The 27,956-nt window shown below is 35.9% G+C and overlaps 4 protein-coding genes and 1 pseudogene across 8 annotated transcripts; 2 read left to right on the forward strand and 3 right to left on the reverse strand.

Moving 5' to 3' along the window:
• Positions 1 to 2,067: 2,067 nt before the first annotated feature.
• LOC117630870 (probable serine/threonine-protein kinase PBL5) lies at positions 2,068 to 5,592 on the reverse strand. Of its 2 annotated transcripts, none has more exons than XM_034363700.1 (5): positions 5,303 to 5,592; positions 4,219 to 4,478; positions 3,800 to 3,989; positions 3,264 to 3,655; positions 2,068 to 2,651 (listed from the first exon to the last, which is right to left on the reverse strand). In XM_034363700.1, the coding sequence occupies exons 1-5, from the start codon at positions 5,388 to 5,390 to the stop codon at positions 2,349 to 2,351; spliced, it is 1,233 nt and encodes a 410-aa protein (XP_034219591.1). In that variant the 5' UTR covers positions 5,391 to 5,592; the 3' UTR covers positions 2,068 to 2,348. The 2 variants fall into 2 exon arrangements, with proteins under 2 accessions (XP_034219591.1, XP_034219590.1); XM_034363699.1 differs by having other exon boundaries at positions 4,219 to 4,481; positions 5,303 to 5,591.
• Positions 5,593 to 11,269: 5,677 nt separating this feature from the next.
• On the forward strand, positions 11,270 to 14,622 carry LOC117630107 (enoyl-[acyl-carrier-protein] reductase, mitochondrial). 3 transcript variants are annotated; one of them, XM_034362851.1, is made up of 10 exons: positions 11,270 to 11,597; positions 11,689 to 11,786; positions 12,085 to 12,216; positions 12,323 to 12,466; positions 12,541 to 12,643; positions 12,811 to 12,910; positions 13,063 to 13,139; positions 13,237 to 13,315; positions 14,007 to 14,125; positions 14,241 to 14,622. In XM_034362851.1, the coding sequence occupies exons 1-10, from the start codon at positions 11,413 to 11,415 to the stop codon at positions 14,338 to 14,340; spliced, it is 1,137 nt and encodes a 378-aa protein (XP_034218742.1). In that variant the 5' UTR covers positions 11,270 to 11,412; the 3' UTR covers positions 14,341 to 14,622. The 3 variants fall into 3 exon arrangements, with proteins under 3 accessions (XP_034218742.1, XP_034218744.1, XP_034218743.1); XM_034362853.1 differs by having other exon boundaries at positions 11,382 to 11,597; positions 11,699 to 11,786; XM_034362852.1 differs by having other exon boundaries at positions 11,492 to 11,597; positions 11,670 to 11,786.
• Positions 14,623 to 14,692: 70 nt separating this feature from the next.
• On the reverse strand, positions 14,693 to 18,694 carry LOC117630108 (uncharacterized protein YKR070W). 2 transcript variants are annotated; one of them, XM_034362854.1, is made up of 12 exons: positions 18,369 to 18,694; positions 18,148 to 18,251; positions 18,023 to 18,058; positions 17,809 to 17,882; positions 17,652 to 17,692; positions 17,155 to 17,226; positions 16,838 to 17,018; positions 16,472 to 16,567; positions 16,275 to 16,342; positions 15,569 to 15,776; positions 15,373 to 15,456; positions 14,693 to 15,198 (listed from the first exon to the last, which is right to left on the reverse strand). In XM_034362854.1, exons 1-12 carry the CDS (start codon positions 18,479 to 18,481, stop codon positions 15,139 to 15,141), a joined length of 1,137 nt encoding a protein of 378 aa, XP_034218745.1. In that variant the 5' UTR covers positions 18,482 to 18,694; the 3' UTR covers positions 14,693 to 15,138. The 2 variants fall into 2 exon arrangements, with proteins under 2 accessions (XP_034218745.1, XP_034218746.1); XM_034362855.1 differs by lacking the exons at positions 14,693 to 15,198; positions 15,373 to 15,456 and having other exon boundaries at positions 15,597 to 15,861.
• A 449-nt stretch (positions 18,695 to 19,143) lies between these two features.
• On the reverse strand, positions 19,144 to 22,577 carry LOC117630109 (mitogen-activated protein kinase homolog NTF6-like). Its single transcript, XM_034362857.1, has 6 exons — positions 22,146 to 22,577; positions 21,463 to 21,592; positions 21,097 to 21,234; positions 20,160 to 20,492; positions 19,791 to 19,974; positions 19,144 to 19,694 (listed from the first exon to the last, which is right to left on the reverse strand). Exons 1-6 carry the CDS (start codon positions 22,295 to 22,297, stop codon positions 19,519 to 19,521), a joined length of 1,113 nt encoding a protein of 370 aa, XP_034218748.1. The 5' UTR covers positions 22,298 to 22,577; the 3' UTR covers positions 19,144 to 19,518.
• Positions 22,578 to 24,104: 1,527 nt separating this feature from the next.
• Positions 24,105 to 26,433, forward strand: LOC117630105 (annotated as a pseudogene).
• Positions 26,434 to 27,956: the final 1,523 nt, after the last annotated feature.

Here is a 27,956-nt window from a genome sequence, read left to right on the forward strand (position 1 = left end):
CGTATCCTATTTTCCTCACCTACCATTTCAACAAAAATATTATTTTCATATTGCTTTTATTTTTTAATAACTTCTAAGGACTTGGGTTTAAAAAAATATTTACCCTACCCTACCTACCTAACTTTTCAACCCCATCTAAATCATCTAACCCCTACAATTGACCCTCTCCATCTCCCATACTTTAATATAGTTTATTTAATTATTAATGGGGTCTAGTCCAGTTGAAAAAGACCTTAACGTGCAGACCAATAATCTTAGGTTCGATCGAATTCCCATAGCACAGTGATAGTGTGTGAGAAAAACCCTTCTCCTTCCTAACTTTGGCAAAGAAAAAAAAAATTATTTAACCTAATATATTGGTAATGCATATTTGATTTCTCCTATTTATTGTGGTTTGAACAAGACAGCTTTAACAGATGAATAGTTCTATGAGTTGAATAGCTCACCGTAGCCTAGATTGAGAGGCGATCAAGTCTAAGGCCGCACGGAAGGAAGACTCCGAAAAAGTCATTCTGTGACATTAGGGAGGAAAAGAATCCAGTTATCCATTATCTGTCATAATTTCTAGACCTCTAAGTCTTGTCCCTACAACTATTTTTCGTTTGTTTTGTCACTTCTTTTAACTCAAATGAAGTTTATAGTTTATAAAAGGAAGAGAACGAGAGTCAAACTCTTATTGTGAGTATGGAATAATTCTAATTTTGATTAGGTCGTAGAAGATAAAAGGTTGAAAGTTGGTAAACATGGGGGCCAAGAAAATGACATTGAAACTATATATTTGCAAATATTATAAGTTCAACTCAAAGCATTGTAGTCTAGAGTCGCATTGATGAGAGCATAAAACACGATGGCCCTTTTGATTATACTAATTGGACCAGATTTTATGGTTAAATGGTGGTCCAAAGCAATTAAGCAAAAATGCTTCCTATTCTAGAACTTTTTAGAAAACCAACCCTTTTTGCACGGAGACCATTATACCCTTTTTGCACAAAAGGAGATGTGGGTTGAAAACGAGGGGAGATATGTGCGTTTACATGGACTTAGATAAGGGTATAATGGTACTTCTAATCATTAGCGACAATCGGCGATATATGATTACACGTGTCATTCATCCTCATGAGGAAAAATGAGTCGTTAATGATTAAACGCGTCATTAATAAGAGTTCATGCACGACGGTCACAAAATGCCAACTTTTTCAGAGCGCGTGTTGATGAAATGGACTGGCAATAATGGATGAACTTCTTGGATGGATGCCGTGGTTTTGTAGGAACTTCGGAACCAACGATTTGAGGCTCACAATTGTCAAAGTAAATAGCATTTACCAACCAAAAAATAAATGAGGTTAAAAGAGAAGTGCCAAAATGGCTACCCGAAATAAAAGACGACGTCTTTTTTCCATATTACTTCAATATGAAGTGTAAGTCATTTTGAAATGACCCATACAAAAAAAGTACATTCCATGGCTCTATCAGCGCCTCTAGATGTGCAGTGCCAGGAAACGTCGAGATGCCAAAGAAACTCAAAGCTCTTTGGCAGCCTAGGTTTTTACAGTGGTGTGGCTAAAAGAGGATTGCAGACCAGCTCTCCAATCACCATGCAAATACCAACATCAAAACTTACCACCCTCTCAACCCCCAGCTACATATTAACAAATCATTCACCAGAACCTCCAAGTTCCCTCTTTGCATCGAGTCAACGAGAAGGCGGGGCTCGTCAAGTTTACACATTGCATCCAACAATGATATTCCACATTACCTGCATGGAGACATGAGGACGTAGATATGTCTACTTCTTTTTTATGATAACGCTTACCCATGGGAACATCCGTCATGATGCAGTTATTGTGCTTGAGAAAAGCAAAACGAAACGACGCAAACATCCAGGGTTAAAAAAAAAACGTAATGGAGACAGGGGGAAGTAGATATGTCCACTTCGTTTTTTATATCATAAAGCTTTACCCATGAGAACATCCATCATGATGCACTTATTGCGCTAGAGAAAAGCAAAACGAAACAACACAAACATTTAGGGGAAAAAAAGTAAGAGAGAAAAAAAGGGGGACACGGTAGGCAAAAGAATGGAACTATTATCGATATTAATAAGGCTAACTAATAAAATGGAAAAAAGTTCCTACAATGAAGCATTTTACATACAAGAACGTCAGCTCTCATGTACACTGGAGGAAGAAAAGGAAGAAGAAGAAAAAAAGCAGGAACTCTCTGTATGTGAATATTAAGAATGGCAGTAGTACCTGTTATCTTCTATGATGCAAAAATTGATAACTAGGCACATCATCTACAATCACAAAATGGTATTGGCTGCTTTATTCTTAATTTAGTCCTCCAGCTCAGTCTCTCTCCAGTCCGTTACCTCCAATCTGCCTTATATCATCATCTCTCCTCCCTCTAGGAGAAGATGAACCCCTTCTCGAGCTTTGAACTGGATGTATTTGGGGGTCATATTTCTGGGAAGCAAGGTAATTCAACGCTGTAACTATATCTGTTATGACAGGCCGCATATTGGGCTGCTCCTGGACGCACATTGCAGCAATAGCAAGGGCTTGGTATAGTCCCCTGACAGGATACTGACCTTGGAGCAACGGATCCACCATTTGTGAAAATCTCTTCCGGTCTCTAAACAGCGGTCTTGCCTGAAAACAATATAACGGTTAGGGATTTATAAGCCCAATCTGAACAGGGGTCTTGCCTGAAAACAATATAACAGTTAAAGTAAAAGTAAAAGTTCATTTGTACTTTTAAATAGGGCAGACAACTACATTAGCTAGTTTCTTGCACACGGAGGTCATCAAAATTCGAAATGCTCAGCAATTCAAGCTACTTTGGATATCAAAACATCAGAACAAAACTACAGATGACAATAGAGACTAAAAATCAACTGCAATGAAAAAAATCTTCTAACTTCCAAGGATAGTCTCTTTCAAGTGTCAACTGACTGCTGCCCCTATTTATTTCCCTTTATCTCTAAAGAAAATAAGTTTCAACAAACTGCTATTCTAATTGGTAGCATTTATATAAATCGCATCCATCCCAGTGGGCAGCAGACATAGTTAAATTTTACCAAGAAAAGTGATAAAGAAAAGCAAAATCCAGAAAATCAGCATTTCCAATAATTATTGCTTGCCGCACAATGTTACAAAAGGACAGCAGCTACTGCGAAACTAATTCAACCTATGCAGTACCATAGAAGGGAGTGGAATAGTAGATATCAGAGAAGAGAGTGCAATGTGCTAGAGTTATCTTACCCATGCTACCAGGTTCTGCTCTTTGACAGGTTTTGTATTATCAATAGCTTTCCTTCCTGTGATAAGCTCCAAAAGAACAACCCCAAAGCTATAAACATCCGACTTAAAAGTCAGCTGACCTGTCATTGCATAATCAGGTGCACAATACCCATACGTGCCCATAACCCTAGTAGAAACATGAGTCTTATCTCCACTGGGACCTACTTTGGCCAAGCCAAAATCAGATAGCTTTGGATAATACCCCTCACCAAGCAAAATGTTTGAGCATTTCAGATCACGATATATAACAGGGGGCTGCATTTTCTCATGCAGATACTCTAAACCCCTTGCTGCACCAGCTGCTATCTTCATTCTTGTATTCCAATCGAGCGCTTTCCTGCTGGGTGAAAGATCTGTAAAGGAAAAAAAAAAAAAAAAAGGGTACTATTCAAATATAACTCATGGCCACCTCAAAATAAGATGCATATTTCACAGAAAGTGAAAAGGTAATCGATAATACAACAAGGATTGGTTTTTGGAGTGACTCAGTTGCATACCATGCAAATGGTTTTCCAAGGATCCTAATGGCATATATTCATAAACCAATAGCCTCTGATCTCCCTCGGCACAAAACCCAATCAATTTGACGAGATTAGGGTGGTCAGCCAGACTTAGTGTCAATACTTCGACAACAAACTCTCTAATCCCTTGGCACCCATTACGATCAAGCTGCTTGATAGCAACAACCTACACCAACGACAATAGCAAAATTGGGTCACCCCTCAAGCTTACAATTCATATATTAATTGACAAAACACATTTGATACAAGAGTATAACACGCATGATATCCCAATAGCATTCGGTTCAATGTACAAGTTCATAACTCAATAGAAAAAAACTATTTGTCAATTTGGGTTTGATAGGTATCACAAGAAGTTCGATTTACTGGTAGAGCTTAAACTCAGCTGCACAAACCTGGTTAATTTTCTCTAAGTGACCCTTGTAAACTTTTCCGAATCCTCCTTCACCCAGAAAGCAATCAGACCTGAAATCGTCAGTTGCTGCTGCAAGTTCATCAAATGTAAATGTCTGTGCTCGCTTGCCGTTGGTTTTTCCATCCTTAGAAACCTCCTCCTTTATATTCCACTCCTTTGCATCCAACGATAACTGGTCATCCTTAGAGGCCTCCTCCTTTTTTACACCCAATTCCTTTTTAACATTCCCATTTGAATTCACTTCTGACATATCAAAATGAACAAATACAAACATGCACACAGACAAGTAAGTAAGTGAGATTGAGAAGGCCAAGCATAAAGACAAAATTCGGCACATGGTAACCAAAATCCAAAAAATTATATTGATTCATTTTCTCAAAAATGAGATTGAAAAAACCGGAGTCATTAAAATTTAAATGCAAACAAAAACACAAAATGACAAAGTTCAACACTATGGGACTTTGGATTATGGATTGGACCTTCCCAACCAATCACGCAAACAAACAAACAAAGTGAATGAGACGCGGTGTTAATGAACAGTCACAAGAACCAAAACAAATAACTTTGGCACTAGATGAGAAATTAACAAACCCAGATGAATATAAAAGTATGAAAATTTTATAAATGTGATTAAAGCCCATTCTCACTACATAAAAATTTAGCCATCTTTCTTTCTCCATCCATTACAAAATTTCAAAAATTGACAGTGGTTTCATGGCAAAGTCAAAGAGGGCACCGACCTTTTGAATCGATATAAGGTGCAAAGCAGGACCAAACAAAACCAAATTCAGAAACTTTAACCCAAAATTTTAAATAAAAAAATTTGATGACCAAATAATTCAGAGAGGGAAGAACATAATCCCAGGTAAGGCAAAAGAGTACCACCCATAAAAATTAAACAAAAAGGGAAATAATAATAGCCAAAAAAACAAAACCCACAATGTAAAAATTAAAATCACACCAAGAGACTATCTGAATATGAAAATCAGATATGATCATCAACCCGACGTGTTTATCTCAATGACCCAAAAATTAAATAAAAATTAATTTTGGAAAAGAATTACCTTGATGATTGGGTTTGTTGCCGTTGATGTTGGTATTTTTCTTCTTTGATTCTTCGGTTGATTTCTCAGTGCAGCAAAAGCAGCTCATCTTACCCCTTTTCCTTTTCTCTCTCCTTTTCTTGTTTGCTCACGCCCCTTTATCTCTCGACTGCACACAAAAACAGAGCACCAAAAGCATAGAACCAACCAATCAAACAAGAAAACAGAGCAGAGCAGAATGAGAAAGGAGAGCGTTGCAAAACTCAGACACAAAGTGACAGACTCTTGTACTTTCTTGGTGACTTTTTTCTCTAATATATATGGGAGGGTTCCCTTCTGTAATGCAAATCAACCGCAAAATTAAATTCAATTTCAAACAATTAAAAGCAGCCACGTTGCACACACGAGGGTGTTTTTTCTTTCTTTTTTTGGGGTCAGAGAGGGTCGTATTACCACTTGCCCTTTTCTAACACATTTACTAACCAAATCCCTTATTTGCGGTCAACTTACCTTTAAAACGATTTCTCATAAATTTACTCATCACATATGTGACAAATATAATCGATAATATTATACATATATCGTTACTCCACTTTGATACCATGATCATAATTTTATTGATATGATGTATATAAATATGTTTCGATTTGAATTTATTTTGATATTCGAGATTACTCTCACTCCCATTTTCCTATTCTATTCTTCATAATTAAAATTATATTATCTTCAAAACGGTCATATATGATCGAGAATAACATTACATGTTTAGCAAATACAGTTAGACCCATTGACAATAATTAATGGTAATTTCAAAGAAGCAAAAATTCATTACAAGAATATTCTTAGCGCTCCTCGATGTTTTGTAAGCTAATTCATCTTAGTTAAAAGTGGTGAATATAATTAAGGGTAAGAGTGTTACTATTGTACTCCTCAGTTAGTCTCTTTCGTTTTAAAACTCCACTTCATTCAGGAATCAACAATTTAGGAAACATATATGGGATTTACTTTCCCAAATTCAATATTTACATTATGAAACTTACATGTCTAGTAAGATATAAAGCTAACAAAATCTAACCGAGTTAAAAGAGATCTTGATAATTCTCGCTAATTTCAAAACTCTACAATTACGGGGCCTTAATCTGCTGCACGTGTTTTGACGAAACATCAGAGCCGAGCCCGTCGTTCCGGCATATTTTGCCTGTTTCGTCAACTTTGCATTTATGGTACGGTATTTTTGTTTTGTCTTTTACGTGTTCCGATCATCTAAATGATCTGATAACGTGGCGCTCACCCATTGGCATACGCGATTTAGTTGCGAGCTGGTCCGCAACATATCTTTGTCCTTTTCTTCGGGCAACCAAACATCTCTCTTTCCTGAGATTTGTTTTCATTACCTGCCGGTGACGGCTTAACATCACAGCAGTCCCCACAACCCGAGATCTCCCATTAAACAAAATTTGATGCTTTAAATCTTCCAAGATGGGCCCTCTGCCTTTACGCGTTTCCACTTAATAATGCTTTGCTGTAAAAAGGAAAGTTCCGACGGTGATCCACGCGCTCGCCCGCCATAACTATGATGCGTTATTTCCTAGGGGAAACGGAACAGTTAAAATAAAAAATTTAATCATTCAACCAATAAAATTCGGACACGTCGCTACGTAGTTGGCACTTGAGATTTGACTATATTTAATTTACTGTGCGACTCTTGAACCGACAAGTTGTTACTAGAATTTAGGTGGGTAATTAGCAGAAGAAGAGGTAAATATTTTTTCAGATCCTTTTTCTTGTTAAATTGTGGGATGGTTTAGATAACAGAAAACTTACCCACTATACAATACTTGACTTTTTCCCCCTTGTTGTTGATATACAATTATACATGTGTTTCTTGTTTTAGTTTAAAAACAACCACTTGACCAATTTGCACATTAAGGTTTCTTCAAATTGAAGTTCCATTCCAACTTATATATACTTGATCACATTGGGATTTAGGGTTTAGCTTAGGTGAATATTATTTGATGCGTTAGGGACTACAGTAGTTTCGGTAAACTATTCTGATCATTTCTTATTGAAAGAGTTTTTATTGTGTTAAAAAGACAATGTCTACTTGTGATTTATGAATGCAATTTCCCTACCGTTTGTAAAAACAAATTATTTTTTTAAAAAAAGGGACAATGTCTACTCTTTGTTGTTATATATGTCGTTATTGTTAATGAATAGTCAAAAAGCTCAAAATTCTCTTAGCTTGATTGAAGGTTTGGAAAATGAATGTGAGAATTTTCATTATCTTGTTTTGAGCTTTTAATAAGCGTATTTTAAATGGTAGAACGTTTAAAGGATGTGTGTTAGGCGGAGAATAAAAGTCAATCATAACGTAGCAAAAAAATTCCCAATCTAGGACTACCATAACTACATTGAAAACATATAGCTATCAATCTATAAATGAAAACATTATTGCTAAAAACTACTACTAAAACAAACAACATAAGTTATAATCCTTCCTTTTTCATTGTATATTTTAATTTCCAACGTATTTTATTGAATTTGGAGCTTTTATTGTCAAACCCAAAGACCAAGTTTTGTATACTTTTGCAGCTCTGACTTTTGTTGCCGTCTCCAAAGCATAAAAGAAGGTTCCGCGAGGAAAGAGTAAACTAAATAAATAGAAGTACTGTTGTCATTTCTTTTCTTTTGTTTTCTCCCTATATGAAAAATAAACTCTCAACACAATTTTTTAAATATAATTAATAAAAAGCATCAGATAAAATACCATTTAATTGGTCTGAACTTTCTTGCCAATTGCACCAAAAGGGCTAGGAAAATGGTTATTATTATTTTTCTTTAAAAGAAATTTATACAAAGAGAATTCGAATTTGAGACTTTCTACGTATACCTCTCTCATTAAAAATGAGTTACCGTAATCTTATAAGTCGTATATTATATATTATTTATAGAAATAAACACCCTACCCCTATAACTATATATATATATATGTGTGCATCATTTGCACAAATATGCGAGAAATATTATTCTATTTGCACATGAACCAAGGCAATAAATTTTTTGCATCATTTTGAATAATCTATTCAGTTTGTGTCATACTTTAGTCAAAAGTAAAACTAAGTGGTTAAGGCATATACCCTATATAAAACCGTACCTCAAGAAAATAGGAGAAATTAACGGAGGATAGTAAGCCTAGAGAAAGTAATAAAACAAAGTAAAAGTTGGTTTGGGACTGCTTCTGAAATGTCGGAAATCATTTTTTAACAATCAAAAATATTTTTAATATCGTTTGACAGAAAAATTTGTAGTGATGTTGAATCGCAAAAGTGTTTTTCGGTGCTTTTTCAATAATCACTTTTAATTGTTAAGAATTCAGAAAAATGCGCTTTTTTAAAACAAAATTTCGATGTTCTTTAATTCATTAAAAGAAGTGAAGAAAAATACGGTCCGCCTATTTGAAAAAATTACAAATCCTATTGCTCAATACGTGTTGGAAAGGCTGATCACGAAGCAATCACGGTCGGCGCACAAAGAATAGTATTATAATGACTTTATGACTGGGTTAGAAAATTCCACTGTTTCAGGCAGTGGACACACACCAATGAGAAATTGTATTTACATGGAAGACCAAGATCTACCAGATCACACTGGGTTAGTGGTTAGTATTAGACAAGTTAAAGCTGGCCCTTGAGAGATTAGACATTGATTGAAACAAATTATTTCCCATCATGTATTTAAATGTGATTATACTATTTATGCTAATTACTAAGATAACACTAGCTTTGAAATTCAACAAATCTTTGGAGAAAAATGATTATTTTATCAATAATATTAGAGACATCAACTTATTTCACCAACTTTGAAATCAATTGATGTGATAATATTATTCTCTTAATATTATTATTGATAAAGAATGACGGGGTCCTCGTGGCAATGACAATGATGGTTGAAGGCGCTGGTGACGGTGCATGGTAGTGACTTTTTCTTGTTGCTTACAATTTCATTATTTTAGGTTTAGGTGAGCGACAATGTGTCTTGAGCTGAGTAATGGGGGCATGTTGTGGTTGCCTTCGACTCCACTGGCAAACCAGACCAATCAAACTAAGGGCATGTTGTGGTTGCCTTCCACTCCACTGGTAAACCAGACCAATCAAACCGACAATATGAATTTATCCCTCTCCACATCATTTTTTCTTTACCTTCAACTAACTATATAAAATTGTACGTTTATCTCCTTTTTTTTTTGGGAGTAAATAACCACAATGTGTCCCCACATATGAAGGGTGGGATTAATCCCCGCTTGGCATTCGGCTTGCCCCTCGCTACAAGGTGCTTTTAACGAGTTTCGAACCCTTATCATTGAGGTACCAAATAACTCTCTAACTGGAGGTGGCAGTTTGCTAACCGCACCACACCTTGTGATTTACGTTTATCTCTTTCATCACATAACCTTAAACATAAAAATTATTCCATATAACCATGCACCTGCGTACGTAGCGGTTTTTAGATTTTGACCAAATCTAAAAAAGGTTAGCTTCAGAATTTCAGATCAATTAATTCAATGTTAGAAAATAGGAGGTTTTAGGTTAAATGTTGGCACAGTGCTTCAAAGTCCAGCAATAAATACCATGATCCAAAAGTCATTTTTTCCATACAGTTACCCACACATTTATCACATTCTGCTTCCTGTTTACAATTGCCAAAAGTGTCTTTATTATTCATTACTGCTTTGCAGCTTGCAAATTCAATCAAATTTTCAAGTAGAGAGTTAGAAATCATGACCAAAATGACAGAACATTCAAGAAAGTACCTAATCTGATTGGTGGGAAAATATTGATTATGGACCAAGAAAGACAGCTTGACTTTAGAGGTACAATGACTGTTGAATAATAGCAAAGTTCCACAATGATTTGAATGGCAAAGCAAAAATAAATGATTGTTTTTTTGACCCATTTTAAAAAAATAAATCTTTTACGCTGATTTTGGTGGATTCTTCTACCACAGAGGAACTTTGATAGAAGATTCAAACACACAAAAAGTCAGACAACCCACAAGGAAATTGAAATAAGAATCTAATGTGTTGAGAAGCAATTATTTCAATGAACTTTCAGGGAAAGTCTTCTGTATAGTGTGTAAATTTCTAATCCTTGAATACGGTTTTGAGGTATATTGGTTGATCTAAAAGGGTGAGACTTGTAAAGATTGACTTAAACTCAACTCCAATTCAATCCGAACCGGCCACCAAATGAAGCCCACATATCAACACACTTATGCACTGGAATAAAAACCTAGCCACAGAGCACGTGATAACTTAATTCTAACATCAGAAAACAAAGTTAAAAGTAAAGTGAAAACAGATGTTGCTGTATATAACTTTCAAACTTCAATGAGACTCCAACAGAATCATTTGCAAAATGCAGACACCGTAAAATTATGTAACCTTTCATTGGTTTCAGATATATTTTTCCCAAATGGATCCTTCGGACTTCAAAATCATCAATGAAACCCGTCTATGAAGCAACAAAGGCAAAGGAGTGTACATCTGCCCTTACATAACAATGTAGGTAATATCACAATTGGGTTAAAGTTAATATCACAAAAATACAGAAGATATATTACTGTTTGATAATACAGAAAACATGATGGGCAAAGGATTAAATAATGGACAGATCGTTTCAGGTTTTAGAAAAAAAAACATTAACTTGCGTACCAGATATTTCAGGTTCGAACTCTTACGACATCTTAGTTGTTTAGACTAACTTGTACCACAAAAAAAAAGAAAAAAAAAGGGCCAACTCAAACTATTTGGAGGCTGAATTTACTAAATTAGTAGACCACTGAACAAGAAGTAAATGGCAAAGCAAGACAGTGATAATATTAAATAGAGAGGAAAATACCTTGTAGAGAGAGAGAGAGAGAGAGAGAGAGAGAGAGAGAGAGAGGAACGAGCTTTGATTGACCCAGCGGGCCCAAATCGAGACGTCTGTGTGTTTCTGAGGAGTGGGTCTAACGGTTCGAATATTTTATTCGGGTTTGGGCCGTTTCAACCCGGTCCAGTTTTAAACGACAGAATAACTCCTCAAGCTTGTTGCAGCTTCCCGAATTGGAGCAGAGTGGTGCTCAAATTGAAAATGGCGTCTCTGGTTCGATCGGCGACTCTCAGATTTCTCAAACCACTCGGCAATCTCACGCTAAACTACGCCGTTAACCACCCGCGAACCCAAACCCTAAGCTTCCGGGCGTTCTTGACGACCTTGTCGCCGCCGTCAAAGGCTGTGGTGTACGAGCAACACGGTCCTCCCGATAGGGTCACCAGGTCACTCTCTAACTTTGTCTTACAAATTCACCTTTTTTCTTTTTCTTTTTCAAATTTGAAGTTTTTATTTAGTGGTTTTTGCTGTTGGAAGAGTGATACAGTTGCCACCAGTTGAAGTGAAAGAGAACGATGTGTGCGTGAAAATGTTGGCTGCTCCAATCAACCCTTCTGATATTAATCGAATTGAAGGTTTTTTTATCTTTTTCTCTTCCTTTTTCTTTTTGGGTATTGCCTCATTTGGTTTATTGTTCCATTACTATCCGTTTGGTTGCTCAGAAAATGGAGTTAAATTTACTAGAACATGTGCTCCGAGTAGTTGCTTGATGGTTAGGTTTTCCAAAAAAAATAAATAAATAAAGGAAGAAAGAAAGTTTAACATCAGTAAACATAGTGACAAACTTGTTAAGATCACGTTTTGAAGATTTTCTGTATTGAATTTACTATTTGTTGCTTACTAGTTGAGGATTTGTGCATTGAACCATGAAAGGGGTATACCCTGTGAGGCCACAAGTGCCAGCAGTTGGAGGATATGAAGGTGTAGGAGAAGTACATTCGGTCGGGGCTGCAGTTAAGGGTCTCTTGCCCGGGGATTTAGTCATCCCATCTCCGCCTTCTTTTGGTACATTCTTCATTTGTTCTCACATCTTCTCAAATTTGTGGTTATAGAACATAGTTTGCATGCCTTTTGTGACCTTAATGAGGCTTTATATATAATCTTTTCTTAGGGACATGGCAGACTTATATTGTGAAGGATCAGAGTGTATGGTACAAAATAAATAAGAAATCACCCCTGGAATATGCCGCCACTATTACGGTTAATCCTTTGACTGCTCTAAGAATGCTTGAAGACTTCGTTACTTTAAACGAAGGTACAGCACCATCTGTAACTTCTATGCATCTTTCTTTTGTCTTCTCCTCACCGATTACAATTTGGTTTGAATAGGAGATGCTATTGTTCAAAATGGAGCCACAAGCATTGTAGGGCAGTGCATTATTCAGCTTGCGCACCATCGTGGCATCCATAACATTAATATAATAAGGGACAGGTGATAATATGAAATCAGCTTGTGTACTGTGATGTATGTCTTCTATTCTTATAAAAAGTATATAATTAAGCAGAGTGTGCAGTTATTTACTTAGATTTCTGCTTCCAGAAAAATAAACTTTCCTGAAAAGGGTCTTTCTATAATTGACCATGGTTTGGTGTCTACAGGACTGGGTCTGATGAAGTAAAAGAGAAACTCAAAAACCTTGGTGCTGATGAAGTTTTTACTGAGAGTCAACTGGAAGTCAAGAATGTCAAGGGTCTTCTGGTATATCTTTATTGTCTCATTATAGTTGATATTGTCAAGGGTCTTCTAGAAGTTGTGGACTTATTAATCAAATCATAAATTACACTTTGATTCTTCCTCTATTTCCGAGTTGTTTGACTAATCTTCTGCATTTAATCTGCTTTACATGCCAGTCTGGTATACCTGAACCTGCATTAGGATTTAACTGCGTTGGAGGCAATGCTGCTTCTTTGGTTCTTAAATTTTTGGGGTGTGATTCTCAATACTGTATGATTTAAACAATGTTCCCTTTTCCTAGTGTTTTCAAAATCTAATGTCCTTTTTTAAATGTACTGCATTGTTTTTAGGCGGGGCGGAACTATGGTGACATATGGTGGAATGTCTAAGAAACCCATTACTGTATCAACATCATCTTTCATTTTTAAGGTAAGTCTTTCTTTTTTTCCCCCACTTAGTGAAATTCTACTTTTGGGGGGAAAAGTATATTGCACTTCAGGAACTGCAATTTTTTTTTTTTTTCTCCGAGAACTGCGAGTTAGTATGGGTGGGTGGGATGGGGAGTAAAGGCAAACATGTGGAAATGACAAGGAATTCTAAATAGGTGGACATGGGGAAACCATGAAATAGTAAAGGGAAGAATAACAAAGCATTCAAGAAAATCTGATTACTACAAAGAAAAGGAAGCAGTTAGATATGGGTGATACCAATAGAAAGTAGGATGAGGTCAATGACGGTTGCGTGCTCCAACTATACATTGAGTAGACCAGGTGTCATTATATGCATTGATGGGCCGATATGATTCTAGTCTTCAATCATCCCAACTGAGTTGTATTGACTGTTATTTTTACAAACCTAGGAGGTCTATTTGATTAGAAATTCAAAGTTTGTATAGTTTCAGAAATCCTTTTAGGCATTTTAAGACCTAGATTAGGTTAGCTCTTCATCTGGTGGTGGAGATGAAGAAATAGGATTTAGGATTTCTTTTGTCTTAAAGCAATACAGTTTTTTGCCCGCCAGTTTCTGTTAGTAGAGAAATTTCTGATTAGTTCCCCTGACATGTATCTGTTTGTGATGTTTTTATGTTCTGTCATCTTGTCTCAAATATCTATGTTTGCAGGATCTTTCCTTGAGGGGATTCTGGTTGCAGAATTGGATGAGTACAGAGAAGGCAAAAGAGTGTAGAGTTTTGATAGATTCCCTCCTGGACCTAGCACGGGAAGGGAAGTTAAAATATGAGTAAGTTCTCCTTCATTAACTATACACTTGGCTTCTTCTTTTTTGTTTTTTTAACTCCACTTTTGTTAATTTGAACTGATCTATGTTTAACATCAGAGGCTTCCCCTATTTGTAGGATGGAGCTGGTTCCTTTTGACAATTTCAATGCTGCAATAGATAAGGCCCTTGGGAAGCAAGGGAGCCAACCAAAACAAGTTATCAATTTTCAACTTTGAGCATGGCTGAAGTGAAGACTTTTTTTTCGGTGATAATCTCATAATAATCTTTCAGAGGTTTATTGTATTGCATTAGGATGTGAAGTCACATTTTGGATCTCCTATTATGTAATGTAATTATTACATATGTTTTTTGAGTCCTTTTACCACGAGACAATCCACATTTACGGATGAGCCAACTTTGTCACCACAATTCAGACCAAAAGAAAAGAACTTTGTATCACAATTACTGCTTGGTGGTGGGAGTTAAATTGGTCAATACTAAAAACCACCTTACGGTAATTTGCTTTAGGTATTATGAAATGCATTCTGTTGCATTCTTTGTATCAAATGAGTCAGTATAGCAAAAGCAAAATGAAAGCGCCAGTTCTCTTATTTGATTTCTTGTCTCATCTCCAAATAACGCATTGTAAGTACATCATGAATTGATCTCAAATTGAGCCAAAAAACTTGTATGAAACGGGTATAGTACTGTTTTGCTATTTCCGGCCAATCACAGTCTCACTTGGAAAAGTTATTACGCGTGGCATATTGTGATTGACCAGGGATAGCAAAATAGTGCTGTCCCATTTCATGCAAGTATTTCTCCAAATTGAGAGCCTAGCTGGGGTTCATCTGAGATATCACCTCAATTGTCTTCCCCAAAATTCTCCTTATAAAATTTAAAAATATATTTTCAGATGGAGTTCTCAAAAAATATTGTAAACCACAAATAAATTTATCAAAAATTAATAAAATCTGTGGGGGAGGGGGGAACAAAAAAAGAAAAGAAAAGAACAAAGTGTACAGAATAAAAGTCTAGGAGATGCATTCCTTTCTCAAAACAAAGTCTACAGCTTCTTCCACCGTGTCAACAACCTGCACAAGCATAGTCAGGTATCTGTAAACAAATTTGAATGCATGAGATTTGCAATTACATCTCTACCTATAAACTCAAGTTCCACCCCTCACCTGAGAAAGAGGGGAGGACGAACTATAAAGTAAACATGATACTACATTTTCATGCAGGCAGGAAAAGTTTTAAAAAACTACCAGATCCGCTGGAAATTCGGCATGATTTTCCTTTCCCTTGAAAACCCCAGTCCTTGTCAGAATAGAAAACCAGGGATGACCCGCCTGAAATGAAAAATATGATTGATTATTTCCTTCTCTGATTTTAAGTTAAATAGTGTTCATTTTACTCATGTAGAAACTACGCAACCAAAATTCAAGACCAAGAGACACAAACCTGTCGTGCACCATTGATGTCAACCGAAGGATTATCTCCTATCATATACAGTGTTTGGAATTGGTAACTTCCAGCATTTGCTTGATTGGCAACTTGAAGATTATCATGAAGAGCTGACACAAGTTGCTTAAGTACAAGTTCTGCATTATTGAATACAAATGGATTTGGTTTCCCAAAAGTTGTATACTCCAGAGCATGAGGATGGATTCTGCATATTAATTTGAACTAGCAGCTTTAGCATGATGCATAACTCATCACATGAAATCATCATGCTCAGCATCCTTGCCTTTGTCCTAGTCAAATGAGGTCAACCAAATGAATTCACATTTTCCATTATTTTCTAATTTTCACATATCTTTTCATATTATCTTTTCCCATGTTGGTCTTAAACTCTTGATCGGCCTCTTAGTCTTTAACCTTCATAAGGTACGTAATATGAAACATAATCATCACACAAAGCTATATTTCGTATAACTTAATTAAGGGTTAAAAACTTTGACAAAACCCAAATTTATGATCAGCACTATCAAACAGCATTCATGTATTCCATCCCATTTCAACTAGTGAGCCATCTTTTGAACTCAGAGATCAGCTACAAATTCATCTGAGTGGAATAGGGGTTTAGAAGAGCATATCTCAGCATTTTAATTGAAAGATTAGAAGGAAAACGTACAATGATACACTTTTTGGATATTTCTACGCTTACCTATTAAAGATGGATTCTAGTGCAATTCTGAAAGCTCCCATTCCAAAACGCTCGGTAGGAAAAGCAGCCTACCTTTAGTAGAACCTTGTCAGTACATCATACATATTTTATATTATCAAAACTAGCTCATAGAAACCCAAGAATTTATATTGGAGTCGAGAAAACAATTAATTTATTACAGGGGAAGGAGAATCAACCTGGTATGCAAGGTCATCATGCGCAAAATAAAGATGTGGTTGGTGTCCTATTTCCCGACCAGGAAGACCACCAGTTCTTAAAATGTCGCATAGGACCTGGTATAAACATCCATCATTAGTCAATTGATACTTTAATGATTATAAAATGGCTAACATATAGATTTGAGAAATTCTAACAGAACATGAAAGTGGGAATAGGGTGAAATTGTCGAAAGTATTTGAAGACAGCATTGATAGCATTTCAGTAATTCATATGTCTAGCTAACAAACATGAGGCATTGATTAATCCTAAATCCTCTTGGTAATGTGAATGTACATACATGAGGTCCTATAACATTATGATCAAATAAACTTGTCCAAGATAACCTGAATGTCTCTGCTCCAATCAACAGAATCACTAACTATAAACGCCGCCTGAACTCTTTGTGAGAATACAAGGTCTCTGGCAGCAACCTCCTTAACCTGCTTAGTTGTCCATTTTTTATACGGTGCTAGTGGGTCAATGTTTTCAAAGCAGGACGCATACTCATCAATTGAAAGAACATTTCTGAAACGAGGGGAAAAAACCCCAAAGAAAATCAAGAGCAAAAATCTCAGATCAGATCAGACATTTTATTCAAATTTGTGAAAAAATTCAACATGCCAAAATCAAGTTAGCCTAGACAATCTAACCAGAAACATACTTAAATCCATATTCAGACATAACTGCAGCAGGTTCTCCTTTCCCCACAGCAACAATGAGTTCATTCTCAAATCTGTAGTCAAAATTGTAAATCTTGAATAGAAGAATACAATGAGACAAAGATGAAATCTATCAATCAAACAAACATAACAGATCAAGATTGTTCACACAATAAGTTGTGACCATTTGATTCTCACTCTACATCATGGTTGTGAAGTGACAAATTGGCATCCTTCATGGAATTCCATAATGCTGCCATTAAGTAATAATGAAATGCTTCTGCTTAGATACAGAACTCAGGTTCATTTTCACCATGTGTAATTTCACTAAGGTACCCAACTATTGATGCCCACAATCATCCTAGAGGCATATACAATGTTGGCAGAGAAAAATGAAGCATGCCCCAACACTGCCAATACTCAATGTAAGACTAAGATACCCTCTATAACCTGTTAAACAAAATTTCTTCTGACCCATAACTCAAGCTTACATGCATACCTGTTTACTAACTGCTTAAAAGGTGTATGGCCCTGTAAAACCTGCATGCGACACCATGCAGTCAAAAAAATAGCATTTAGTATTACAGATTTGCAAGTACGTAATGATAGAAGTTTGAATAAAATAATCAAATTTGTGGTCATTCTAACAAAAATACCTGTAAAGGTGAAATCTTGACACCCAAAAGTTCACTTAACTCAAGGGCTCTTTTAGATTCAGTAAACCCACCACCTATTCAAAACCAAAGAAACAAAAAAAAAACAAAAAAACAAAAAAACAAAAAAACAAAAAAACAAAAAACAAAACAAAACCATTTTACTTTGATTATAGTGGCAAAAACCCAGCATAAAAACGCAAATCAACAGACTTACCATTTGTCAAGAACACGTACGGAATGCTAAGATTACCTGCCCACAAATTGAAATTTTTTCAAATAAAATCCTAAAAAAATATAAAATAAATAAAAATGGGAGGTGGGTATAAGAAGTGAGGGTACCAGAATCGTCGTATAATCTTCTGAAGACCTGAGGAGAGCCTCCGATCGGAGCTTCGCTGCGTAAAACGACGCCGTCGATGTCGAACGCAATGCCAAAGGAAGGCCTGCCAAATTAATCATAATCAAACCCAATTTGTGCTCACGATTCACGAACATCACCAAAATTTTCTCCTTAAAAAAAAAAAAATTAGAAACAAAATGAAAAGGAGGGATTGACGGACGGTTTGGACTGTGAGGAGAGCTGCGAGAACGATCGTGTGAATTTGGAGAAACTGGAGGATAATTGCTTTGCGTTTTGCGTCTGCGAAGCCTTTCTCAGTATTCGGAGGCTCATTGTTTTTCTTTCTTATGAGTTTTCAATACTAGTTAGTTACTCGCTGTCCAGAAAATAATGAGCCTGAACTCGATTTAGGATGACCCGCCTTTCTCAGTATTCGGAAGCTCTGAGAAAACAAACGAGGCTGAACTTGATTTAGGCCACCCGCGGGTTAAGTTAACTAACTTGATGCCCTGAACGAGAAAACTTGGAGAAATTGAAGGGGTGGCACTGTTTGGTTTGGGTGTATCTAGTAAATTATATCAATCTTCTTCATATGATTTAGCCCGAATTATAACCGGTCCAATAGGATCGTTTTTCGGTTTATTATTGGATCAAATTATTTCTGAGAAACGATTCTATTGAACCAGTTATAATAATTCAGACTAAATCATATGAAGAAGATTGGTATAATTTACTATTCAAAATACTAATATCTACTGTCTCATTTAAAATGGTCAATAGTCTAATGGTATTTTAGAAGATTTTTAAGTTTAAATGTCGCGAACGACAACTACTAAACAGAAAATCTATACTCTTTTGTTAAAATGAGGTCTTAGAAGACTTCACAAGTGGTGTGGAAATGAGATTTTTAAGTTCGAACCTAAAATCTCTACTCTCATCCCTCCGTTACCATGATATTGCTCATCTTCTGTACTAACATGAATGTTCTCAAGGTGTTCATAAAAAGTCCCCACACAATATGCAGAGGAGAATAATCACTTTGTGCCGTTTTCCCGGTAATATTCTTATTTTTATTTGGTTTTGAATCATATTGGATTTACAATATACAAAACACATCAAAATCCAAACAAAGCCAGGAGAACAAAGCCTTCTTTTTATACACACCAACACTACCACTCTTGTTATGAAGCTGCCATTTCATCCACTCAACACGCCGGAGAACACCATCTCCCTAGTTGATCTTCTTATATAGAATCTCCTCGCATATGATAATTACCAACCTTTCGAAACCAAAAGCATCCTTTAAACGTGATGCCAGTGGTAGCAGTGAAAAAAAACAGAAACAGAAATTAGATCGCTGCTGAAAAAAATTATCCCAACATATCATCCGGGTTGAAGTGTAGAGACTCCCTCCATACGAGCTCCTTTATATCTTCTTCATCCAGGGTTGCCTGCTCGAAATCAAAGACGAAAGGAGATGGGCAAACGGGCTCCTCATTGATCTCATGAAGACTTGATAAAAATGGATGATTTAGTGCCTCCTCAACTTTTTATATATGACAAATGAGACGGTAGATATTAGTATTTCGAAAATTAGTGAGAAAATTGAAGATTAATCATTACCAAATGCTAAGAGACTTGCCAGTTATACGCTTGCTTGGATCAAAAACTAGCATTTTTTCTGCAAGATCAATTGCCAGTGGCGAGACGTTTGGGAATTTCTGCACAAAGGGTTGCTTTGGAACATGTGGGAGCTGCTTAACATACTTCCTAGCATTATCACTTCTTAAAAATCCAAGATCTGAATCATCTGGTGAACCTAGTAGCTGTTTTTGAACAATCACAAACTTGATTCATCAATATCGTAAATTATTAGTATCAACTTTCAAATAGGTAACTAGTTGTGACGTCCCTTCTAAAAGGATGTCCACAATGATACAACACTCAACTGACACTAAATCACATCTATTAATTTCAAGAACTGCAAGAGAATTACAGAGAAAATGAGTACCTCGGTTATGAGACTCAGCTGTTGAACATAGTCTTTACCGGGAAATAGTGGTTCCCTCCTAATAATCTCCATGAAAATGCAACCTACTGACCAAATATCAATGGCTGCAGTGTATTCTGAACAGTTGAGCAGTAACTCAGGGGCTCGATACCAACGAGTTACAACATATTCTGTCATGAAATCTGTCTCTGATGTAGTTCTCGCGAGCCCAAAGTCACAAATCTTAAGGTCACAATTTGCATTGAGAAGCAGGTTGCTTGGTTTCAGATCGCGGTGCAAAACATTTGCAGAGTGTATGTACTTCAATCCCCGCAGCAATTGATACAGGAAGTACTGCCAAAAACATTACGTGTCGCTTAAGATAAGTGATCTAAGTTTCAATCTCAAAGAATTTATAGGGTTACATATTCATACTACAATCAGAGCATGTATGTTGCTAATACAACATGACTAACACATAGGAAGGAGAGATTAGTAACAGAAGCAACAACTTTATAAATAGCAGTAAACAAAAGAAGCAAGTATGAACCAGACGTTCAATACAAAGTAACTAATCATTGAATGGCTTGACCCATTTCATAAGAGCCTTTGCAAATTTAAGGGGAAAAATTGGTATACATCATGGCCCTGAGGTGGTCCTAATCAAACTTATCACACTTCTATGTTACACTAACCTACACAGTGCCCTAAAAGTTAGATTGTTTCCCCTCATTCACTAAACCTATGTGTATCTTGATTGGAAATGTAAAGAATGTCAATTGTAATTAAGCAGCAGCAGTCACTTTTAATTTTCTTGTTCAAAGAGACAAGGAGCTGTTGTTGAACAATGAAGAACTTGATTCATCGACATCATAAACTTAATAGCTTCACCTTATTCTATAACTAGTTCCCACATCCCTACTAAAAAATGTCCAGAATATATCGACGCTCTACTTACCTGACAGTGATCATCTGTCAAAGCCTGGCTGGAGTGTATTATCTGATTCAAGTCAGTATCCATTAGTTCATATACAATGTAAACATCATTGAACTTTTCCCTCTCTGCTGGCCTTATGATGTCCTTAATTTTGACAATCTGCAAAATAATGATACAATTATTATTCACAGTAAAACAAGTTAAGAAACGAGTGTAACTAGCCTTAACAACAAAACTCCTTATAATAAGATTTGCAGTTTATGGTATGCTTATGAATAGCATTGACCAGACATTTAAAAAACAAGCATTTATCCATATTTGGATATTTCCAAATTTGCTAAAGGAAGTAACAGCAGAGTATATGGGATTTGAATGCAAAAGGTTTACATTGTCATGATCCATATGGCAAAGAAGCTTGATCTCTCGAAGCGTCCTCTTGGCATCGATCCTATTGTCAAATGCATTCCCAATCTTCTTGATTGCAACCTCTTCTTTTGTCTCAGAGTTTGTTGCACAGCTGCCATCAGGAAATATTAACCACCTCTACTTTTCTTTTTTGGCCTCACGAGTACATTGAGTAAAATCAAGATACATATTTCCACATATTCACCAAGAAATCTCCCAAATTTATCAAATGAGTGCAGTAAGAATATTTGAAAGACCTATCTATCTTCACAAGTTTTTTGAACTGTTCCTAGTTGATGAGCAAGAAGCCTCGCCATTTCCAATTCAAATACAAAATCACCCAAACCAAAAGTCAAAACAATAAAGACAGAATTGAATAAAATGAAGTAGTGCCTCATTGGATTTGAATATCAGATTTAGAACCCAAGAAAAACAAAACCCACTAAGCTAAAGCCTACCCAATTCAATTTTGAAGTCAACTTTTCAATTCCATGGTGAAAGTCCAACTCAGCTTTTACCAGAATCCTAACAGATATACCATTTCTAAGCCAAAAAATGAAAAAAAAAAAAAAAAAAAAAAAAAAAAACACTGATACAGAAAGAGAAAGCAAAAAGTTCAGAAATTTTTAATAAAAAATAAATAACAGGGAGGGAGAGAGAGATACCAAACGATGCCGTATGCACCGCGACCGACAGGGTGAATAGGAGGAACATATTTGGCGGAGACTTCAAAGAGGTTACCCAGAATGTTATACTGTATGTACTTGCCTCCGTACAAAGGAAGACCTTCTCTCTTCACCTTATCCTCACTCTCCATCTCTTTCCTTCTGTTTGTCAAACTTCTATGAGAGAGAGACAGGAACAAAAACAAGAAAAAGAGAAAGTCTTGCTCAGTTTCTCAAACTGACACACACAGAGAAGATAAGAGGAGAAGAGAGAGGGACTATAAATAGAAAAGCTGGTGGAGGAGTGACCGCCTGAATATTGGTGAGGGAAAAGCTATGGAGGGGCCATTTGGCACCACAGGCCTGTCTCTGACAGCCACCACACTAAAAGATCTTTGTTGTTTTCAAACTTTTCAACTTTCAAATTCGAATGCGGAAAAGCCAAAGCCAAAACAAAGGTTACTGTTTGTTATTTATAAAAGTCATTGGTCAATTTTTTCTCTTTCCTTCTTCCTTGCTTACTTCTTGGGTCAAGAAAATTCCACTGCTCAGTTGTCCAGTGCTGCATGTTGAAAGTTTGATATTTTTGTTTCTATTTGAGGGCCCAATATTCCAACTTAAACTTTGACCTGGTCTGGGCCTACTTCTTCTGCAATTTCGATATTATCAATGCTTTGGATTGAAGAAGAATTCTATAGAATATGGCTCTCACTATAGAATTTTTGGAGTTGGCTAATTCAGTTGCAAACTTATTTGTATTGCATAAAGATATTATCAATGCTAACAAAAAGTTATGTAAACAAAACTACGTAGATTCTAAATTCATTGTGATAATATGATTTATTTTTATCAAATAAAATATTATCTTTTATACAATTATAAAACAAAATAAAAAAATTAACCAAGTCTTTTTCTTGGTAATAAAAGAGTAATTTTTTTTTTTTCGTGTTTCGGGTTCTAAACCAACATGTGAACTTTTTTTTCTTGAATTGTGCTTGTCGTATTAAAATACTATATTGTATACAAGTCAAAATTATAATGGGATGACTTTGATGGAAGAAAAAAGGCTTTTTTGGAACTCCAAATTCAAAGACATGGGGTTGGGAAAAAGTAACCTTTTGTAAGCACGTTAAGGTCTATGAGTCTATACTTAGAAATATAACCACTTTACAAAATTCGACATACATAAATCTAAACACTGAAATATTCAATTGCTAAAAATTGAAATTATAAAAATCTAAATTCCGTCATTTTAGAATTCTATGTAATTTTCAATTCCTTCTTCCAAACGAAGAGTAACTTACAAGTTTGGATTACACATATAACACGTTCTTTACAATTGCTTGCCTCTAGTGATGTTGATTGGGCATGTGATATCAATACCTCTCAATAGTATCTACAATTTCTTTCGTTTCTCTCTCTTTCCCTATTTTGGTTCACCATTGTTAACAATTTTAGTTCTCCATATTTGGAGATGAGGATAAACGCCCTAATTGGGAAAAACCTAATTCTCTTCCTCTCACTTGGGAAAAACCTAATTAACAAATGGATATTGTAAGCATTAAAAGATTGATGAGGCCATGAAAAATTGAATTGGATTGAATTGATAAAAATTCATTGGTTTCGAACCGATGTACACCCGTACTTCGGAATTTCATTTCAATAACAAATCAATTGCATGTTTCTTTTTTGCAATTAAAAATTTTACTTTTAAGTTTCTAATATTTTTTTAACTAGAAATGGAAGAAAATATCCATGAAGTCGTGAAAGAAATTAACAAAATTCGTGACTTGTCGTTGAATGAAACTACAGGTCACAATGGACGAAACTCAAACTACATTGATGAAAAGTGAAGAAGTGATAAAGGGATCAAAATTGACTTTTGCCTTCTTCTTTTTTTTTTCTTTTTTTTTTTTCTTTTTTTTTTTTTTTCTCTCTTTCCTAATTTACTCTAGTAGAAGAGGAACTGAGGCCGTGCACACTCCAACAAGTAGAAATCTCAAAAAGCGCGTTCGAATGAAGGCTAGGTTTGCATATTTTCTTACTCAGTGCTATTATTCGAGAGATGCTGAAGATGGTGATGCGGAATATAGCTGCTTTCTTCTTCTTATTGCACCAGCAGGAGATGGAGAGGTATGCCTTGTCTTCACTCTAACTCCACTGTTGTTGTTTTCGCCAGCGATTACTTTGCTTTCCTTCACTCTCAACCTTCTAAACCAATCAAATCTACAAGAACCCAACTAGAGCAGCCAGTGAGAAACTCACCCAAAATCACAACTGTTGAGGATGCTTTCAATGTGTTTGATAGAATGCTTCAAATGCGTCCTCCGCCTTCAGTTGTTCGTTTCAATCAAATATTGGGTCAAGTTGCGAAATTGAAACATTATTCGGCAGTCATCTGGTTGTATAACCAAATGGGTGCGTCCGGAATTGGACCTATTGTGTGCACTCTAACCATTCTCATTAATTGTTATTGTCATCTAAACCAAATGGGGTTTAGTTTATCTGTCTTGGGAAAATTCTTCAAAGTTTGTCTTGAACCAGATGTCTTTACCTTCAACACTCTAATCAACGGCTTTCTTAGCGAGAATAGAGTGGTGGAGGCTTCAGGAATTTTCAACAAAATGATTGCGGGAGGTAATTGTCAGCCTAATGTGGTTACTTATGGCACACTAGTTAAGGGCTTTTGCATGAAAGGTAACAACAGTGCAGCTATTTAATTGCTTAGGAAGATGGAGGAAGGAGCTTGCAAGCCTGACCTAGTTGTCTATAGCACAATCATCGACAGTCTTTGTAAGGATACACTAGTTGATGATGCATTAAACCTCTTCTCAGAAATGATGTGCAAGGGTATTGCCCCAGATGTCATTACCTATAACTCTTTGATGAATGGAGTTTGCAAATTAGGCGAGTGGAAAGAAGCTACAAGGTTGTTGAATGAAATGGTGAGTAAAAATATTTTTCCAAATGTGTTCACGTTCAACGTCTTGGTAGACACACTTTGTAAGGAGGGGATGATCGTGGAAGCAGAAGGCGTGGTTGAAATGATGATTAAGAGAGATATTGATCCTGATACGGTTACATACACTACACTCATGGATGGTTACTGTTTGCGAGGAGAAATGGGCAAGGCACAAAAAGTTTTCGAACTAATGCTTAGCAAGGGCTCAGTGGTTAATGTTGTTAGTTACAACACATTGATAAATGGATATTGTAAGAATAAAAAGATTGATGAGGCCATGATGCTTTTTCTGGATATGTCTCATAAGGGACTGGTTCCAAGTACCGTTACTTATAGCACTCTTCTGGACGGCTTTTGCAAAACGGGCAGAATACAGGACGCACAAAAGTTGTTCTCTAAGATGCAAGCTTGTGGCCAACTTCCTGATGCTCAAACTTATTCTATTTTACTGGATGGCCTGTGTAAAAACCGACAACTTTCTCGGGCAATGCAATTGTTTGGAGACATGAAAGCGAAGAAGTTGGATATTGATATTGTGATTTACAGTATTCTTATTGAAGGTTTGTGCATAGCTGGAAAAATTGAATCTGCAAGGGATCTCTTTTGTGGTTTATCATCAAAAGGACTTCAACCTGATGTGAGGACATACACTATAATGATTAATGGACTCTGTATCGGGGGCCTAACAAGTGAAGCGGAAAAGTTGCTGGTTGAAATGGAAGGGAAAGGCTGTTCTCCAAATGGTTGTACATATAACACAATTATCAGAGGGCTTATCAGTAACAAAGAGACATCAAGGGCGATGGTACTTATTCAACAAATGGTGGAGAAGGGTTTATCTGCAGATGCATCAACAACGGAGTTGATAGTTCAATTACTGTCGAAAGATGAAGTGGATCCTGCTTTGTTGCCGTTGATAAAAGAATCACTGTGAAATTAATCTGCATCTGTGGACAATGAACTGGTGCATCTTTGATGACCATAAAGGTATTACAGCATTTTTTGTTAAGGATGTTGTTATTGTTATGTTGGCTGTTCGAAATGTATTTGGATTAGCAATCTACTTGCTTAAGTTATCACTGAAGTCTGTTGCCTTAAATTGGCGCATGCGTTGTTACTTTCACATGAAAAGGCTGCTCTTTAATATGTACATACTCTCCAATATCCAATTAATAGGAGCCCATTTGCTCCCCAACCAGAAGTAAAGGTTGTCTATTTCAGGTGAAAGAACAGATGAGATCCACATGGTTCTGAATGACTGTGATAGTTGTTTTGGATCGTTCATCTCAGATAATTTTTCCCATCATTGTTTTATAAAATTTTGAATCGTCCATCTGAGATGGTGATAATTCGAGGAAGAAGACTTGTTTGTTGCTATATCTAGCTGGAACTGCTGTCCATTCAACTCATTATTAAATTTGATTGCATTGAGTCCAAGTAGTAGGAGGACCACATTATCTCTTCACATTCAATTAACACATGTCTATCTCATATATGTGATAATGTGATTATGTGATTATGATCATACGATATGATTATGATCGAAACAAAAGGATCGGGTAGTTCTCCTTTTGATTTCATATTGCTTTCATTTCGGACAGAAGTTGAATTAATGAACTCAATTTTGCAGGCAGCAGGAAAGTTGATTAAATAATGTAATTAGGTATAATGGTCGTAACAATTGGCTGAAAGGCCACCCTTTTGGAATTTGGATGGCAATGTGGAGTGTCAAAAGAGAAGGAGAAACCCAAATGATACATAAACGTAGGGCCGATGTATTCCCCATTCTATCAATTTATGTTGCAAAGAAACAAAAAAGAATTACAGTTCGAAAAATTATTGACTAAATAACGAATTGAATATAATTTCTTGGTGGTAACCACCAGAAACAAAACCACAAGAGGAGCGTCAGCCTTTTAACTCTCAACTATTGATCATTTGCGTCTTCATGCACCTCTGATATCTCAACTATTGATTTTTTCCTTCATCGTGCACTTTTTCTTCAACACTTCATAGTTGGAACTGCCATTTACTTGATATTAGATTGACCAACTCTCGTCTTACATAACATATATAGGTAGAGTTTGAACTCTTTTCGTTTGCTAAAAAAATATAATAAAAAACTCTTTTATTCGGTGAAGTGAAAACTTTAAGGGATTTTTGTAGAAATCTCACCTTAACTTATACCTCAGTTTCAATTTGTTACCTTAAATTTTTTTTAAAAGAGAAATGTCACCTTAATTTTTCAAAATTCATGATTTGTCGTCTGACTTTAACATCATCCAATTTTCCATCCATTTTTAGGGTATTTTAATCTTTCCATTTTAAGGTTATTTTAAAAATGGGAAAACCATTATTATTATTTTTTTATATCTTTTACACAATTAAAATTGAAATAAATTCTCACCTTCCCCTACCTGACCCGAGTCTACCTTTTTCTTCTTATTTTTTATTTTGGTATTTTTCCATTTGTATATTGAAATTTTTTCCAGTTCCATACCCAATGAACACCATAAAAATAAATTATACATGCTCAAATAGAGGGACAGAGAGAAAGAGAGAGAAGAGGGGGAGGGGGGATTGTGCGATGTGTTTTTGGGGCGGGTGGGTTGGGTTGGAGGAGAAAGGGAGAGAGGTATCTTTTTTCTCTTTTTTTATTTTTTGAAAATGGAAAGACTTAAATGGCTGGTGTCAGATGATAAATCATGAATTTTGAAAAATTAAGATGATATTTCTCTTAAATTTTTCTTTAAGGTGATAAATTGAAAACTTTTCTACAAAAATCCCTAACTTTAATATTGGATCCAAAGTCTTCTCATAAATTAAGCGCTGGATCTACAACTTCCGTA

This window comes from Prunus dulcis, chromosome 6 (assembly GCF_902201215.1).
Source record: "Prunus dulcis chromosome 6, ALMONDv2, whole genome shotgun sequence".
Classification (NCBI taxonomy): Eukaryota; Viridiplantae; Streptophyta; class Magnoliopsida; order Rosales; family Rosaceae; genus Prunus; species Prunus dulcis.